This window comes from Aotus nancymaae, unplaced genomic scaffold (genome assembly GCF_030222135.1).
Source record: "Aotus nancymaae isolate 86718 unplaced genomic scaffold, 86718_ANA_hifiasm-v0.15.2.pri h1tg000021l, whole genome shotgun sequence".
NCBI lineage: Eukaryota > Metazoa > Chordata > Mammalia > Primates > Aotidae > Aotus > Aotus nancymaae.
In genome coordinates this window covers 15,062,791-15,080,992 of record NW_026988433.1, presented here as the reverse complement: position 1 = coordinate 15,080,992, position 18,202 = coordinate 15,062,791, and the positions used below count along the sequence as shown (strand labels likewise).

Here is an 18,202-nt window from a genome sequence, read left to right as displayed (position 1 = left end):
AAGTGGTCTTTTAGCCCTAAATGGTTTCCCATATATTATGCATCGTCTCAATTTTATTCTCCTTTGTGAACCCGGCCCATTAGGTGGCATGACTTACAGATCTTTAATTACATTTAGGTTAAATATTCAGAGAAAATGGCACACTGTATTAGCAGAATCGATCATTTGAGCTTTATATAATCTTGAATTGCCTTAAAGGTATCCTCATAGGCAAGAAAATTCTAGATGGTTTCTTTCCTTAAAAAGCTACATGATATACTCAGCAGAAACCACCACCCATCTGTTCAGCTAAGATACATACCCTGTGGCAATGACTCCACCATGTGGAAAAAATGTGCAGCAAAGACCATTGGTCATAGGAGCAAATGCAATTGGAGTTTTCAATTCCAGGGCCCAGATCCTGAGGAGTCTGGATGGGGAAAAAGAACATCCACACATTAGCTGACCCAGGGCCAGACCAGGAGGGCCTTGCTGCCATTACTTGCAAGCACTTGCTATGAGGCCACATAAAAAGAGTTCCCTTCATTACCTGTCATCTGCCACCGTGGCAAGGTACAAGCCTTCCGGAGAGAAGCACACAGATCTCAGTGAGCTAATGTGGACATCACTGTCATCCATGGCGGGGTCAACCTGGGTGTGGCTGAGAAGGAAAGAAACAGGATGGCAGACCTGGAGTGATGGCTGCTCTCCACCCTCCATCGTCACCCCAGGCAGGAAGCCAATCTGCCCTGGCCACCAAAGGGCTCAAGATGCATTGTGTGCCCCTTGTGGAAAAGCTTGGGATTTTACACACTAGGAAAAAAAGGGCATCTCAGAAGGCTCCGGGTGTCCTGTGGAGGGGCTGAAGGGTTACTAACACTTCCTTGTGCCAATTTGCTTATGCAAAGTAGGTCAGCTCTCACGTTAATGCCACAGTAGAAACTGCAAGTCTTTTTTAGGCTAAGATACGTGATAATTATAGGACTGCCTATTATTTGCTTCATGAAACAACAGAGACAAAAGGAAAAAGAAGACCAAGTTTGTCAGAACATGCAACTCATTTTGGAAAGCACAGTTTCGATAAGAGGCTCTTTCTGAACTTGTTACTACAGTTATTAGTAAATGGAAATAAAGAGTCATATTGAGGCTTCATAATGCTGATTCCAAAGAAGTACACACAGCCGCCTGAATCGGGAGACTGGAAGACACTCAGAGCTAATTGAGAGGGCTTAATTGACAATGCATCACAAGAAGGGATGAACCAGGCCAGGCGCAGTGGCTCATGCCGTAATCCCAGCACTTTGGGAGACCGAGGTGGGTAGATCATCTGAGGTCAGGAGTTCGAGACTAGCCTGACCAACATGATGAAACCCTGTCTCTACTAAAAATACAAATATTAGCCGGGCATGGTGGCACACACTTGTAGTCCCAGCTACTCAGGAGGCTGAGGCAGGAGAATCACTTGAATCTGGGAGGTGGAGGTTGCAGTGATCCAAGATTGCACCACTGCACTCCAGCCTGGGTGACAGAGCGAGACTCTGTCTCAAAAAAAAAAAAAGAAAAAGAGACTCACTGTGCCACCTTTTTATCAGCTCGTCCCCTTCCATGTCCCAGACTCTAAAAGAGACATGTCTAATCCCAGGCAGGTTTCTCATCAGTCCCCCCACAAAAAAGTCATAGCAGGGATTCAGTCCTTACTGGAGTGACCTCAGCCTTTCGCCAGTGTAGGGGTCCCACATAATCACATTGGTATCGTAAGAAGCCGTGACAAGCAAGGCAGAGTCGGGGGAGAAGTCACAAGAGACAACACTGCTTTGATGGCCCTCTAGCTTCCGAATTAACGTGTAGGACCGCATGCTCCATAGAAAGACCTGTGGAAAGTAACAAGTGCCTCGTTAGGGCAGAAGCAAAGTGCCTAGGACTCCAATGGAGGGAGGGAAAGACACCACCCACCATTCCCTGTGCAGGCCCTGCGGCCAGGTGATGCTGATTCTCTATCCCTTTTCTACAGCTCTTCTAGAACCTGTCTTACAGTTTAAACAAGGTAATTGGTCTGGATTCTGGAGGATTTAAACCAATGGACAAGCTCAAGGAGCTCACTATAAAGGAGAATAAACCAGGCCAGCCTTAGGAAGACCCAGCTGAAACACATGTGCAGAGACTTCTGAGTCTGCTTCTGAGTCCTGTTTACCAATAGGGTAGTACATACTGATTAAGACCTGAGCCATGTGCTATCTATTCCACTTAAAAATAAAGGTCAGTGGCCAGGCACGATGGCTCACACCTTTAATCTCAGCACTTTGGGAGGCCAAGGTGGGCAGATCACTTGAGGATAGGAGTTCGAGACCAGTCTGGCCAACATGGCAAAACCCCATCTCTACTATACAAAAATTAACCAAGTATGGTGGTGCACGCCTGTAAGCCCAGCTATTTAGGAGGTTGAGGCACAAGAATCACTTGAGCCTGGGAGGTGGAGGTTGCAGTGAGCTGAGATCACATCACTGCACTCCAGCTTGGGCAAAAGAGTAAGACTGCCTCAAATTTTTTTTTTAAAAGGGTCAGATGGGAACTTGGGCCACCCCACAAAGTAGTGGCAGGCTGCCAAGCCATTTTTACACCCCCACCTTGTTTGCAAACCACAGAAACCTGTCCCAAGACTGTGCCTCTGACCTAGCTCATCACTTTAAACCTTTGTGAGAAGGATTAAGAGGAGGATTTTATTTTCATTCCTTTAAGAAAGCCCTCATAGTTCCAAACCGCAAATGAATGATGAACCACCTGGGCTGTACCAAATGATGAGCTCTCCACCTTCCCTTCAGTCACAGCAAGTGGTTCAATGCAACACAAAATTCAAAACAACTGCTCCCAAATTGTTCTTAGATTTCTAATACCTGTTTGTTTTTTCAATTAACAGGATCGCAGGACAAAGTTCAACAAGTAACTGCACTGACATGATTTGAATTGGAAATCCGAATTAGATGATTCAAATGTGATGGTTCAAAGGAAATTTGGATTCACATGTGGGCTGCAACTTTTAAAATCTCAGACTCAAAGAAGAAAATAAATTTAAAAAGCAATCGTTTTCCTATTTGTAAAGGGAAGCAGCCTTCTGATGATAGGAGCAATCTGTTTCCAAATCCGTCCTATCTTTGGGCTCATGTCAAAGTGCAAATCACAAGGGAGTTTTGCAGGTAGCGGCCACGGCCCATCAACATGCCTTCCATTGGGGTGATGTGCGGATGATTTTGAGAACACTTGGTTATCTTCCCTCACACACACCAGGCCACCACTTCAGACCTCCATGTCTCAGTGAATTAAAGCAATAATGCTGGAGACTCACCGACTTCTCTCCGGCTGCAGAGCACAGCATGCTGCAGTCTGGGGAGATGGAACAGCAGTAAACCCACTGCAGGTGGCCTGATAACACTTGAATCTGTTTACCTGGCAAGAAAAAGAAGGAAACGGTGAGTCAACCCTCAAAACAAAGCAGGAAGACTGGGGAACTGGGAGAACTGGGATGGTAATGGTCCCCCTGCCCAGTACACACATTGGCTCCTATCAGCTGGGCCCAAGGGTCCAATTTTTGATTCAGAGTAAGAAATAGGACCAGATTTGTCATTTAAACAGCCGTAATCTGTGAATATGATATTCTAATTCCCCACGGAAACTACTACCTATAGCTTCAATACAATCTACAAGATCAGTAGTAGGGCAGAGGGGTACAATTTTTTTTTTAAATGGAGTCTTGCTCTGTCACCAGGCTGGAGTGCAATGGTGCATTCTCGGCTCGTTGCAACCTCCACCTCGCAGGTTCAAGCAATTCTCCTGCCTCAGCCTCCTGAGCAGGGATTTCAGGCGTGTGCCACCACAGCCAGCTAATTTTTGACTTTTAGTAGAGACAGGATTTCACCATGTTGGCTAGGCTGGTCTCAAACACCTGACCTCGGGTATTGATCACTTTTTTTATATAATCTTGAATTGTCTTAAAAGGTTTCCTCATAGGAAACCATATCAAAGGGACCCTTTGATAGCAGAGAATGTTCTTTTTAGGTTCCCCAACCACCTCAAGTACCCTGAAGCATCCTTCCCTATTTTGAGAGAGTGCTTATCTTCAGCTCTCCCTCATTTAAACTTTGTAATGGTTTCCCTGTAGTCACTAGGCTCCTGCTTCAGACTGTCACCCTCCCAACCCTGCCAGGATGTCCAGATGAGCAGCAGTGTGGAGTCATTAGGGGCACAGGTTCTAGCTGAATCCTGGCTCCCCTGCTAACTCAGCACGTAACCCAGGGTGACTCACCATCTCTCCAGCTCTTGCTATTTAAAAAAAAAAAAAAATGCCCATCCATATAGGGGATGGATGAATAAATGGTGGTATATCTACCCCATTAATGCAGTTGCAATTAGAGACAGATTTTCCATGGGGTACCGTTTAATGAAAAATGCAAGATGCAAGAAAAAAACATGAAGATATATGATTCCATTTTTGTGAAACAATGACCCAAAACCCATGAATGCAAGCACGTGTGTGCATAGGATGATACAAATAGAAAAATATGGAAGGATATACACTAGGCTCCTAACACGGGGTACCGGGATGCAGGGGAAGAGGGGAGGATGACGACAGCAGGAAGGGCAAGAGAGACAACTGGGAAGGAAAGAGCCAAGCAAGAAAGAAGAAAAAAGAATTTTATAAGCCTGTATGTGGTCATATATAGGAATTTATTGAAGTTTATGTGGATGTATGGATCTATAAAAATTAATATTTTTATTTACTTTTATTATTTTATTTATTTATTTAGAGACAGAATGTTGTTCTGTTGCCCAGGCTGGAATGCAATGGCACAATCTCAGCTCACTGCAACCTCTGCCTCCCAGGTTCAAGCAATTCTCCTGCCTCAGCCTCCTGAGTAGCACAGAATACAGGCAACTGCCACCACACCTGGCTAATTTTTATCTATTTTTAGTAAAGCCGGGGTTTCACCATGTTGGCTAGGCTGGACTTGAACTCCTAACCTCAAGTGATCCACCCGTCTTGGCCTCCCAAAGTGCTTTAATGAATATTTTTTAAAAGTTAGTCATGGTGCCTGTAGTCCCAGCTACTCGGGAGACTGAGGCAGGAGGATCACTTGAGCCCAGGAGGCAGAGGTTGCAATGAGCCGAGTTCTCTGTCTCAGAAAAATAAAGGTCAATCATGGTTTCTTCAGCTGTCAGATCTCAGGGTGCTGTGAGTACTGAATAAATTAAGGCATGTCAGGTCAGTGGGGCAGCACCTGGCAGCTGGGAACACAACTTTATTCCCCACTCCTCTACTTGAAAAGCTCTCATAATTGGCCTACTCCATCCCGTCCACCCTCAGTCACTCTCATTTGGTCTTTCCTTCCAAATCATCAAGTGATTTCCAGAGCCACTGCATGGACCTTCCTGAGATGATGGCAAGCTGCCTCAGTACACGCATTAAGCCAGTATTTAAAAAGGCACTACCAGCTGAGCGGGGTGCCTCATGTCTGTAATCCCAGCACTTTGGGAGGCTGAGGTGGGCGGATCACTTGAGGTCAGGAGTACGAGACCAGCCTAGCCAACATGGTGAAACTCTGTCTCTACTAAAAATACGAGAATTAGCCAGGCATGGTGGTGCACACCTGTAATCCCAGCTGCCCGGGAGGCTGAGGTATGAGAATTGCTTGAACCCGGATTCTCAATCAATACAAGACTGCTTGAACCCGGGAAGCAGAGGTCACAATGAGCTGAGGTCGTGCCACTGCACTCCAGCCTGAGCAACAGAGCAAGACTGTCTCAAAAAAAAAAAAAAAAAAGGCACTATCTTGAAGAAGCTGTCCTGATCAGCAGTACCTTAGACTGTGTGATTACAGGTTCCACAGTACTGGGCAGAAACCACCTAAGGTAGGCCAGGCGTGGTACCTCACGCCTGTAATCCCAGCACTTTGGGAAGCCGAAGCAGGCGGATCACTTGAAGTCAGGAGTTTGAGACCAGCCTGCCCAACATGGTGAAACCATATCTCTACTAAAAATACAAAAAATTAGCTGGGTGTGGTGGCTCATGCCTGTAGTCCCAGCTACTTGGGAGGCTAAGACACAAGAATCGCTTCAACCTGGGAGGCGGAAGTTGCAGTGAGCTGAGGTAGCGCCACTGCACAATAGCCTGGGTGACAAAGACTCTGTCTCAAAAAAGAAAAAAAAGAAACCACCTAGAGTTATGTTGGTGATCAGATGTCTTCAGATGAGGATACTACATGCACCACCTTAGTTGGTTTGACAAGTTGCTATGAATTAAATGTGTCCCCTACATCTAAAGCCCTAATCCCCAGTGTGATGATATTAGGAGGTAGGGCTTTTAAGAAGTCGATAGGTCATGAGGGTGGAGCCTCAGGAATGGGATTAGTACCCTTAGAAGAAGAGACTTGACAGAGAGAGAGAGATCTCTCTGCCAGATGAGCATACAGAGAGAAGGTGGCTGTTTACAAGCCAGGCAGCAGGTGCTCACTGACACCAAAACTACTAGCACCTCAACCATGGCCTTCACAACCTTCAGAACTGTGAGAAATAAATGTCTGTTGTTTAAGCCACCTGGTCTCGGGCATTTCCAGCCTGAGCTGACTAAGACACTAATTTTCAGGCTGATTGCTAAGAGGGCAGGAGAAAGGTCCCTCCTCTGGCTGTGTGAAGCTGGATGGTCATAGCTTGGGAGAGAGTGCCAGTGCCTTCACACCATGGGGACGAGTGGTTTCTTCATGACCCTCCAATCCCTCCAGCCCCTGAGATCCATCCAGGGGCTGGAGGGATGGGAAAATGGCATTGAAATAAATTCCCCTTTCTTATGTCACCTTTCTTTTTTTTTTTTTTTTTTGAGACGGAGTCTTGCTCTGCCACCCAGGGAGTTGGCAGTGGTGCGATCTCGGCTCACTGCAACTTCTGCCTCCTGGATTCAAGCAATTCTCCTGCCTCAGCTTCCCAGGTAGCTGAAACTACAGGCGCCCACCACCACACCCAGCTAATTTTTGTATTTTTTAGTAGAAATGGGGTTTCACCATATTGGCCAGGCTGGCCTGGAACTCCTGACCTCAAGTGATCCACCCACCTTGGCCTCCCAAAGTGCTGGGATTCCAGGCATAAGCCACCACACCTGGCCTCTTACGTCACCTTTCTAGTTAAGGATCAAACCAGAGATGTACAGAATTCCTTACTGGGCTACCCCCATATATAGTTTGCTCAAGGCAGAATTTCACAAAACCTGACACCCTGTAGCCTTAGAGAATTATTCTAGGCTTAGAGTCTGCTTCAAAAAGAAAGTCTCCGTTTCTCACAGGAAGCACCCAACAGGGACTTCTAGATCAGTGGTTCTCAACCTGGAGAGACCTTGCCCTTCACAGGACACGGGGACATTTCTGCTTGTCACAACTGGAGAGGATGCTCCTGGCATCAAAAGACAAGAGGCCAGGCATGCTGCTCAGTGTCTTAGAATGCACAGGAGAGCCCACAACAAAGGGTTATCCAGCCCAAAATATCCACAGTGCCAATGAGAAAACCTGTTCTAGATCAAGTATTTTTAACAGGGGCAATTCACCCCAAGAGGGTAAAAACTAGTTCTTGGTAGCCAAAAAAAATTTTACATTTTTTTACATGTAAAGCATAGATATGCATTCAGCACCTAAGTAGATATGCGATATATCTTTAGTATTAAAATATCCTAAATAGACACACATTATATGTTTGGTATCAAACTCTCTTTGGTACAATATTATCTTTGGGGCAGACAGGAGCGATTCAAAAAAAACTGTCTAAAAAGCCTCCTTAAGGGGCAATCACAGAAAAAAATATCAAGAAACACTGTTTTAGATAAAAATGACACTAGTAAAATGAAGAAAGCAAATACAGTATTTCTGGAGTTGCCAAGTAGTTCCTTCACCTCCCATACCGTGTTTATTCAGGTCCCAGATGCGAAGAGTCTTATCCCGTGATGCGGAGACCAAAATCAAACTGCCACTGGGTGTGAAGCTCAGATCCCTCACGACATCTTGGTGGCCGGAAAGATTCAAAAGCAGGAGCCCTGGCATGGGAGCAGGGGGACTCAGTCAGCCAGAGAGGTGGTACGAGGTGTGCCTGCCACGGCCACACCCCTCGGGCAACACGAGTGGGGCAGGGAAGCGACACGGTCAGAACATGCACCCGAGCCTCCCAGAACCCTGTGCCAGCCAAATGACCTACCTGTCTGCACCTCCCAGATCTTAATCTGCCCATCGTTGAGTCCTGTAGCAAGGACCAGGCAAGAGACATCGGGCACTTGGGGGTGGTGGCGTGCCCAGAGCTTCCTGCTGGGTGGGGAAGGCCACGGGCTGAAGGCCAACCCCCAGACAATCTGACCACAGTCCAGCGTCTTCTCTTTTGGGCTGCCCCGCCCTTTCGTCTCATTTTTACTTCGGCTTTTGGCTTCAAACCCTTTAGGGATGCTGGGGGAAGCAGAGGTTTCTTAATGAGTCTGCCATTGTTACCAAGTCTATCAACTTTTCATTCTGGGACATCTAACAGTCCTGGGGAATGGAGAGAAGGGTCTGTCACTCAAGCTGGAGTGCAGTGACACGATAATGGCTCACTGCAGCCTTGACCTCCCTGCTCAACTGATCCTCCTGCCTCAGACCCCACCAAGTAGCTGGGACTACAGGCATGTGCCATTAGGTTCAGTTAACTTTGTTTGTATTTTTTGCAGTGATAGAGTTTTGTCAGGTTGCCCAGGCTGGTCTTGAACTCCTGAGCTCAAGTGATCTGCCCACCCTGGCCTCCTGAAGTGCTGGGATTACTGGCATGAGCCACCCCGCCTGGCCACATAAGACTTTAAATCCTATAAACAAGTTGGCCTTTGGTGCAATCTGCTATGACTTTTCTGCTTCTTTTTAAGAGCTGATGTAGGCCAGATGCGGTAGCTCACTACTGTAATCCCCGCACTTTGCAAGGCTGAGGAGGGCGGATCACCTGAGGTCTGGAGTTCAAGACCAGCCTGGCCAACATGTTGAAACCCCATCTCTACTAAAAATACAAAACAAAACTAGCTGGGTGTGGTGGTGGGAAGCCTGTACACCCAAATACTTGGGAGGCTAAGGCAGGAGAATTGTTTGAACCTGGGGGATCGGGGGGTGCAGTGAGCCAAGATCACGCTGCTGCACTCCAGCCTGGGCAACAAGAGCAAAACTCCATCTTAAAAAAAAAAAGAGTTGATGTAACATGGGCTACACTGGCCTTGGCTCAACCTATTTGTGACAGCCCTGCAATGGGGTGACCTACCTTGCGGGTAACTAAATCACAGATGCTCCAGGGAGTCACATGCTTGCTCAGAAAGTTCTCTCAGGTTTTGGTGAGTGAAAGGAAAAAGACACTCAGTTTTTCCCATGAGTAAGAAAGCATATTGTAGGTTTGGAACTAGGGCAGAACTTAGAGCCTGAATAACCATCTGCCACTCTCCTGCCTGATGAGTTCCCTTCTCTCTAGCTTAGAAATCCCCAAGGAGCTGGAAAATAAACCCCTGTCTTGCCAACACTGTTTGTTTGGTACATGTTAATTTCCACCTTCACTCACTATGTTCCAACTGATTAATGAGGCTCTTTCATTTACTTCCCTGATGGTAACGCACACAAGAATCAAACAGCAAGGCAGTCAACAGAGAAAAGGAATTCACAAGGCCGGGTAGAGGTTTCCTGTCCTGAAGATCTCTTAGCCCAACCCTCTCCTACAATTCCACTTATAGTGAAACAGGCCCAAATAAGCTAAAACATGGGGCCCTGGCCACCACTGCACCCAGGAAACAATGTCTCAAAGGCACAAGCACTGGCCAGCCCTGGTGCTGAGCTGAAAATGTGAAGCTTACTGTTTGCAGAACATGGCACAAAGGTCTCCATGTGACCCTGACCACACTCTGGTAGGTTAAGCTGGGGGAAATGGAAATGAGAAGCTGAATGCCAGGATGAGGTCAGATGTGGTCCCATGAGAAATCCTAAACTCAATGCATATGTAGTTGAACTTCTTTATGTATTAGGTTGGTACGAAAATAACTGCAGATTTTGCAATTACTACCATTACTTTTGCACCAACCCAATATTATGGATGCTCCTGAGAAGTTCTAAGTAAATCACATTTTTGTCAATTGTGTGGTGAAATACATGAAAGAATTTTAACCAAGCCCATTTATAAAATTAGAAGGGAGGGGCTGGGTGCAGTGTCGCCTCTAATCCCAGCAATTTGGGAGGCTGAGGCAGGTGGATCACCTGAGGTCAGGAGTTTGAGACCAGCCTGGGCAACGTGGTGAAACCCTGTCTCTACTAAAAATACAAAAACAAGCCAGTCGTGGTGACGGACACCTGTAATCCCAGCTACTCAAGAGGCTGAGGTGGGAGAATTGCTTGAGCCAGGAGGCAGAGGTTGCAGTGAGCTGAGATCACACCACTGCACTCCAGCCTGGGCAACAAAGTCAGACAGACCCTGTCTCCAAAACAAAAACATCTACTCTCTTTGCAATTTCCAAGTGTACATATTAGTAACTAGAGTCATCATGCTGTACAACAGATCTTCTGAACTTAATTCATCCTGCTTATCTGAACTTTGTACCTTTGACCAATATCTCCCCACTCCCTCTTCCACCACCAGTAACCACTATTTTACTCTCTGTTTCTATGAGTTAGACTTTTTTGGATTCTACATGTAAGTGAGATGAGGCAGTATTTGTCTCTCTGTGCCTGGTTCATTTCACTTAGGATAAAGTCCTTCAGGTTCATCTATGTTGTAGAAAATGATGGAATTTTATTCTTGTCAATAGAGTTTTATTGGAACACAGCCACGTGCATTTGGTTACGTATTTTCTGAGGCTGCTTTCACACTATGACACCAGAGTTAAACAGTCACGACAGAGACCTTATGGCCCACAACGCCTAAAATATTTACTTTACAGAAAAAGTTGGCCAGGTGCAGTGTCTCATGCCTGTAATCCCAGCACTTTGGGAGGCTGAGGCAGGTGGATCGCTTAAGGTCAGGAGTTTCAGACCAGCCTGGCCAACATGGTGAAACCCCATCTCTATTAATAATACGAAATTACTACAGATGGGGTGCACGGTCATGGTGGTGCATGCCTATAATCTCAGCTACTCTGGAGACTGAGGCAGAAGAATTGCTTGAACCTGGGAGGCGGAAGTTGCAGTGAGCCAAGATCGCACCACTTCACTCCAGCCTGGGTGACAGAGTAAGACTCCATCTCCAAAAAAAAAAAGTTGTTGCCAACAGCTGGGTCTAAATGGCCAAATATAGGCTGACACTTGTTATTCTGGCAAAACAATGTGAATGTGACCATGAATGTCATTTCAATCGGCTGCCTCTCCACAGACTGTCCAGACCTGCCTGGCTCTGGCCCTGGTGCTGGCCCCCGAATTTGCCATCATGAGAAACAGCACTTAGGCAAGCTATGGGAAGAGGTTTAAGACAGCTTGGAACCACCAGTTACATTTGTTTTATTTCTTATAAAATCCTGATTTCTGTATTTGTTTTATTTATTTTGGTTTTTGAAGATACAGGGTCTCTCTCTGGCACCCAGGCTGGCGTGCAGTGGTGTGATCATAGCTCATCACAGCCTTGAACTCCAGGGCTCAAGCAATCCTTCCATCTCAGCCTCCTGAGTAGCTGGGACTACAGGCACATGCCACCACACCCAGCTAATTTTTTAATTTTTTACAGAGACAGGGTCTTGCTATGTTGCCCAAGTTAATCACTAATTCCTGGCCTCAAGCAATCCATCCCACCTCAGCATCCCAAAGTGCTGAGATTACAGGCATGTGGCACCACACCTGACCCTAATTCTGTATTTGAATTAAGGAATACACCTGTAGCTACTTTAGTCCAAAAGAATTAAAGCACATTTATTATTTCATTTTAATATCATAAATTTAATTTTTCTAGAAGGAGATACTAAAATCTCCATTTTATGAGTTATTAACTTTCCTGGGGTCACAAAATCAGGGGCAGAATTGGAACTGGAAATAAGATCTTGGGTATCCTGGCCTAATGCTCAACAAATACTCTTGGATTTGAGTTTACGAATGAATCAAGGGATGAGTTAATGTAAAGCAGGGAGATCATACTGTGGGAAAGGGCTGATGAGGCAAGACAGATTCATTGGCAGAATTTAGCTTCACTGAAGTTAAAATTTCTAAAAACTTTATTTCAAAAAGCAGTGCAATTATTTGGTTAATATCAATTATTTGCTCAATATCAAAAGCACCACATAATATGATTTTTAAAAAACATGTAACTACCCTAACTAGAATATAAATACCCCAAATTCTCTTTTAGAAGACTTTTAAAATAGCAATTGTAGGTGTGGTGTGGTGGCTAGGCCTTTAGGAGGCTAAGGTGGGAGAATCACTTGAGAACAGGAGTTCAGGCTGCAGTGACCTCTGATCATGCCACTGTACTCCAGCCTGGGTGACAGAGCAAGACCTTGTCTCTACATCCTAAAAAAAAAATTATTTTAAATTATAAAAATAATAGAGAAACATAAGAGCAATGTGAAAACGAGACAAATAAAGTAAATATTACCTATAATCCTAACACCACCATTGTAAACATTTCACAATAAATTTTTGTGTATTTACACGTCTTCTAAAAACAAATCTAGTATCACACTGCATATAAGGCTTTACAAACTGACCTTTTTTTTATGGTTTTACAAACTGCTTTTTTATTTTTATTTTTTTAAGACATAGGGTCTCACTGTCGCCCAGGCTGGAGTGCCCTAGTATGATCAGAGCTCCCTGCAGCCTCTAATTCCTGAGCTCAGGCAATCCTCCCATCTCAGCCTCCTGAGTAGCTAGGACCACAGGCACGTGCCACCATGCCAGGCTAATTAAAAAATTTTTTTTGTAGAAACAGGATCTTGCTATGTTGCCCAGGCTGCTCTAGAACTCCTGGCCTCAAATGATCCTCCCACCTCTGCCTCCCAAAATGCTGGGATTAAAGGTGTGAGCCACCTTACCTAGCCATAGCCTGTTTTTTTCAATAAGCCTCATACTGAAAATATTTCCTCAGAATATTGTTCTTCAAAATGTGTGATTTTGCCCAGTGCAATGGCTCATGCCTGTAATCCCAGCACTTTGGAAGGCCAAGGTGGGTGGATCCCTTAAGGCCAGGAGTTGAAGACCAGCCTAGGCAACATGGTGACATCTTGTCTCTACTAAAAATACCAAAAAATTGGCCAAGCACGGGGGCTGACGCCTGTAATCCCAACACTTTGGGAGGCTGAGGCAGGTGGATCACAAGGTCAGGAGATCGAGATCATCCTGGCCAACATAACCTGGCAGAGGTGGGTGGATCATCTGAGGTCAGGAGTTCGAGACCAACCTGGCCAACATGGTGAAACCCCGTCTCTACTAAAAACACAAAAATTAGCTGGGCGTGGTGGCTCACGCCTGTAATCCCAGCACTTTGGGAGGCCAAGGCGGGTGGATCACGGGGTCAAGAGATCGAGATCATCCTGGTCAACATGGTGAAACCCCGTCTCTACTAAAAATACAAAAAATTAGCTGGGCATGGTGGCGCGTGCCTGTAATCCCAGCTACTCAGGATGCTGAGGCAGAATTGCCTGAACCCAGGAGGCGGCGGTTGCGGTGAGCCGAGATCGCGCCATTGCACTCTAGCCTGGGTAACAAGAGTGAAACTCCGTCTCAAAAAAAAAAACAGTAACACTTCGCTCATTATGTTAAATAATAAATATGAAAAATGGGTTAATGCTCAAATATCTTTTTCCGTTTTCCTTAGTTAATAGTGAAAGGATATATTTACCTATAGTAATGTACATATTTGAATACAAGAGTTATTTTCAGGAAACTGACAGATCTTCCAGGTTGTGCTTTTTTAAAAAAGCAGACTATAAATTCACATAATAAATTTACTTATTTGTCAAGTCTAGAAATGAAGGAGCATCCCTTGAATTTCAAGTGGAAAATCAGTAAACAATGTATGACTTGGGCATTATCATTAAACTGACCACAGAAGGAACTGAAAACTGTGATTACAAACACATAACAAAATTTGATGGCTGCAAAAATATCATATGGAAATGCTACAATTTTCTTAACTATACTCTCATCCCTGAATTTCAAACTGTTTCCAATTTTCTTACTATACAACTAATTTCATGATAAAAATCAGTGTATATAAATAGATGACACCATTTCTGAGATTTCTAATAGCCAGAAGAACTTTTTTTTTTTTTTTTGAGATGGAGTCTCACTCTGTCACCCAGGCTGGAGGGCAGTGGCACAATCTTGGCTCACTGCAACCTCCGCCTCCTGGGTTGAAGCAATTCTCCTGCTTCAGCCTACTGAGTAGATGGAATTACAGGCACCCACCACCACTCCCGGCTAGTTTTTATATTTTTAGAAGAGACAAGGTTTCACCATGTTGCCTAGGCTGGTCTCGAACGCCTGACCTCAAGTGATCAGTCTGCCTCGGCCTCCCAAAGTGCTGAGATTACAGGCGTGAGCCACTGCACCCGGCCCAGAAGAACATTTTTCAGGTCCTTGATGTATTTTCCCTGGCTTCCTTCCAGAAATTGCACAATGTAACCCCCTCAACCCTAGTGGAATGCAGAGTACCCATCTCAGCAAACTCCTATCAGCATTTCCTCTTAACAAGGCAAGTTTCAGATCCAACTTATAAAAGCTTAAATCTAATATGTTATTTACAAAAAATGCTTAAAGCAAACTAAATAAGAGCCTCAAGGGCAAGGGCCATGTCTGATTTACCTCAGGACTCACAGCCCCTAACTCAGTGTCACGTAAACAAGCTATGCAACTCAGCCTGGCCAACACAGTGAAACCCCATCTATGCTAAAAATACAAAAAAATTAGCCAGCCGTGGTAGCGCGCACCTGTAGTCCCAGCTACTCAGGAGGCTGAGGCAGGAAAATCGCTTGAACCCAGGAGGCAGAGGTTGCAGTGAGCCGAGACTGCTCCACCGTATTCCAGCCTGGGTGACAGAGCAAGACTCCATCTCAAAAAAAAAAAAAAAAAAGAAAAGAAAGAGAAAAAGAAACTATGCAACCAAGGCTGGCTGAATGTATAAATGCAGACACAGAGTTGCCCTGGGACAAATGAAAACATACAGACACTGGGCCATCTGAATGGGAGCACACAGCATTCTGACACTGGGACTTGTCCACCCCAAAGAAAGAAAAACTAGTATCAGAAACTAAACTTGGCCAGGCACCATGACTTACACCTGTAATCCCAACTACTTGGGAAGCTGAGGCAGGAGGATCGCTTGAGGCCACGAGTTCAAGACCAGCTTAGGTGATACCCTGTCTCAACAAAAAATTTAAAAGTTGGCTGGGCATGGTGGCACACCTGTAGTACCAGCTACTCGGGTGGCTGGGGCAGGAGTATAGCTTGAGCCCAGCAGATTGAGGTTGTGGTGAGCCATGATTGAGTCACTGCACTCAAGCCTGGATGACAGAGCAAGATCCTATCTCTCTCTCTCTCAAAAAATAATAAAATAAACTTGGTTGATAACAAAAAGACAAACTTAAAAACGGGCAAAGGCTCTGAATAGACATTTATCCAAAGATATATACAAAGGACCAGGTAGCACCTGAAAAGATGCTCAGCTAGGCACAGTGATACAGGTATACAAAGATGCTCAGCTAGGCACATGCTCAGGTATACAAAGGACCAGGAAGCACCTGAAAAGATGCTCAGCTAGGCACAGTGACTCACCAGAGGTCAGCAGTTCAAGACCAGCCTGGCCAACACGGTGAAACCTCATCTCAACTAAAAATACAAAAATTAGCTAGGCGTGGTGGTGCGCGCCTGTAGTCCCAACTACTCAGGAGGCTGAGGCAGGAGAATCGCTTGAACCCAGGAAGCAGAGGTTGCAGTGAGCCAAGATGGCACCACTGTACTCCAGCCTGGGAGATAGAGCGAGACTGTTTCAAAAAATAAATAAAGAAAAAGTGACGATGGTGATGGATGCACAATTCTGTGGATAGACTAAAAGCCATTGTATTGTATAATCTAAATGAACAAACAGTGTGATATATAAATTACATCTCAATAAAGCTATGGGGAAAAAAGCCAACTTGGGGCTAACATAATCTTGACAGAACCAACTTTCACATATACAGAACTTGGGGCTCTGGAAACCCTGAACCATGTAGCCCTCTTCCCTCTCTCTGGTTCTTGGGCAGGGAGACAGCAAAAGAATGAGGAATCGTTTGGAAACACACCCTCCCAGTCCCCATCCTTTGAGGCCGGAGTATGAGAATACTTACAACTGCTCCTCCAGCGGCCAGGGGATCAGCTTAACAATGCAGTGTCCTTGAGACCAAGCGAACCAGGAGCCATCTGGGGAGAAGGCGACGCTCCAGGTCTCACAGCTGGACTTCCAATCAAACTGGTGGGGGCGCCCGGGCTTGAGTTCAGCCAGCAGCAGTGGTTCCTCTGGGGCAGGAGACAACATGCTTCAAATACACACCCTCTCACTCCCTGACCACCCAGACACAGGAAAGCCACTGTCTCCCCGTGGCAAAGAGCGACACTATGCATTCCCAGAGGGAGTTGTCACTTAAATGACCCAGGGCAATAAGAGTAGCCACAGGCCACATTCCACCATGGTGACTCAATCCTGGCACTCCCCACCGCTGGTTTGGTTAACTACGACTCACAGTAACCTTTGTGCCCGTGAACCCAGAGAATGGAGACCTCATTTTCCTATGAATACTTGAAGGGGAAGAAAGTGAAGAGATAGACAGATCAGGAATATGCAAGATGGTGCTGATTATGGGGCCAAAATAGCAAGGCCTTTCAATGCATTTCAGGTTTTTTCAAAAGAACATGCTGCTGGTCAAAGAAGGAATATGTGACATTCAAAGGCCCTCTCTCACTTGCCTGTATCCTCCCCATCATCAAGGCTAAAAACATGCAGCCCTTGCCCTCCTTTCTTTCACTCAGAGGTATGGATTCCATCTCCCCATTTCTCTCGCTTCCTCGGTCCGGGGTTAAACCTTCATCTTATCCTACACAGATCTTTTGCTACGTTCTCCTGATGGGTCTTCCTACCCCTAGAAACGCTGCTAAAGCTGAAATACACATCCCATCACATCATTTCTTTCAAATACATTCGAAAGCTCCCACCTACCTACATCATAAAGGCAACTGAGCCCAGGCCTTCCACCCCATATCATCTGGCCTAGTCCATCAGTCTAGTCTCCTTCCCTTGTCCCCTCCCAGCAGGCCACACTTTGGCCACAAAATCTCCTTGACATGCAAGTAACTTATTTACTCACACCTGGACCCATTTTTTGCTTTTGAGAAACTCCATCTTCTCAAAGTAACAGAAAAGAAAAAAATAATAATCCCACCTAGATTCACAACTAAGAAGCATACCCTAATCTCACACTGTCAAAGCAGAAATAAGTCACACCTTGTTTATTTCATTCTCTCTTATGTAACCAATTTCCCTCCTTATGCACCTTGTTCCAACACCAACATCATTTCATCTTTGTTTCTCCCAAAACCTTGCACAGGATCTTCTGAAAGAGTAGGCACCAGATTGGAGCTTCTTCATTGACTGATCCACAGTTCCCAGTTCAGTTCTCTACTCTAACGGAAGATTGTCAATGGCTGATGAAGCTCCTAAGTTAAAGGCCTTCACAATGAATTTTTTTACTATTATGACTGTGATGCTTAGTAATACGAAAACTGGCTTCCAGGCCAGATTACTGGCTCACACCTGTAATCCCAGCACTTTGGCAGGCCGAGGCAGGTGGATCACCTGAGGTCAGGAGTTCGAGACCAGCCTGGCCAACATGGTGAAACCCTGTCTCTACTAAATATAGAAAAATTAGCCAGGTGTGGTGGCGTGCACCTGTAATCCCAGCTACCCAGGAGGCTGAGGCAGGACAATCACTTGAATCCAGGAGGCGGAGGTTGCAGTGAGCTAAGAATGCGCCACTGTACTCCAGCTGGAGTACGGGGGAAAAAAAACTGGCTTCCATCCTGAATGAGGTCACTTCCTGATGTGAGCATTCCATACCAGGAATGTGGAATGTGGAAGACTTTGACCCTGGCTATTACCAGATAGATACTCATTTTTAAAGCCCATTATTTCACATAAGACAGATCTTTAGACATCTTACATTTTGACCTCACTGAAATCAGGATGTATCTTATAATCA

General features: G+C 45.4%; 1 protein-coding gene across 2 annotated transcripts in view; it reads right to left on the bottom strand.

Moving 5' to 3' along the window:
* WSB2 (WD repeat and SOCS box containing 2) overlaps positions 1-18,202 on the bottom strand; it is a 33,468-nt gene that overhangs the window by 6,610 nt on the left and 8,656 nt on the right. For both annotated transcript variants that reach the window (XM_064379754.1, XM_021675497.2), the window contains exons 2-8: positions 16,298-16,466; positions 8,203-8,444; positions 7,913-8,044; positions 3,320-3,420; positions 1,678-1,850; positions 530-640; positions 302-409 (exon numbers count right to left, since the gene is read on the bottom strand). In XM_064379754.1, the coding sequence (XP_064235824.1) occupies positions 302-409; positions 530-640; positions 1,678-1,850; positions 3,320-3,420; positions 7,913-8,044; positions 8,203-8,444; positions 16,298-16,466 (1,036 nt within the window). The remainder of the gene's footprint in view (positions 1-301; positions 410-529; positions 641-1,677; positions 1,851-3,319; positions 3,421-7,912; positions 8,045-8,202; positions 8,445-16,297; positions 16,467-18,202) is intronic.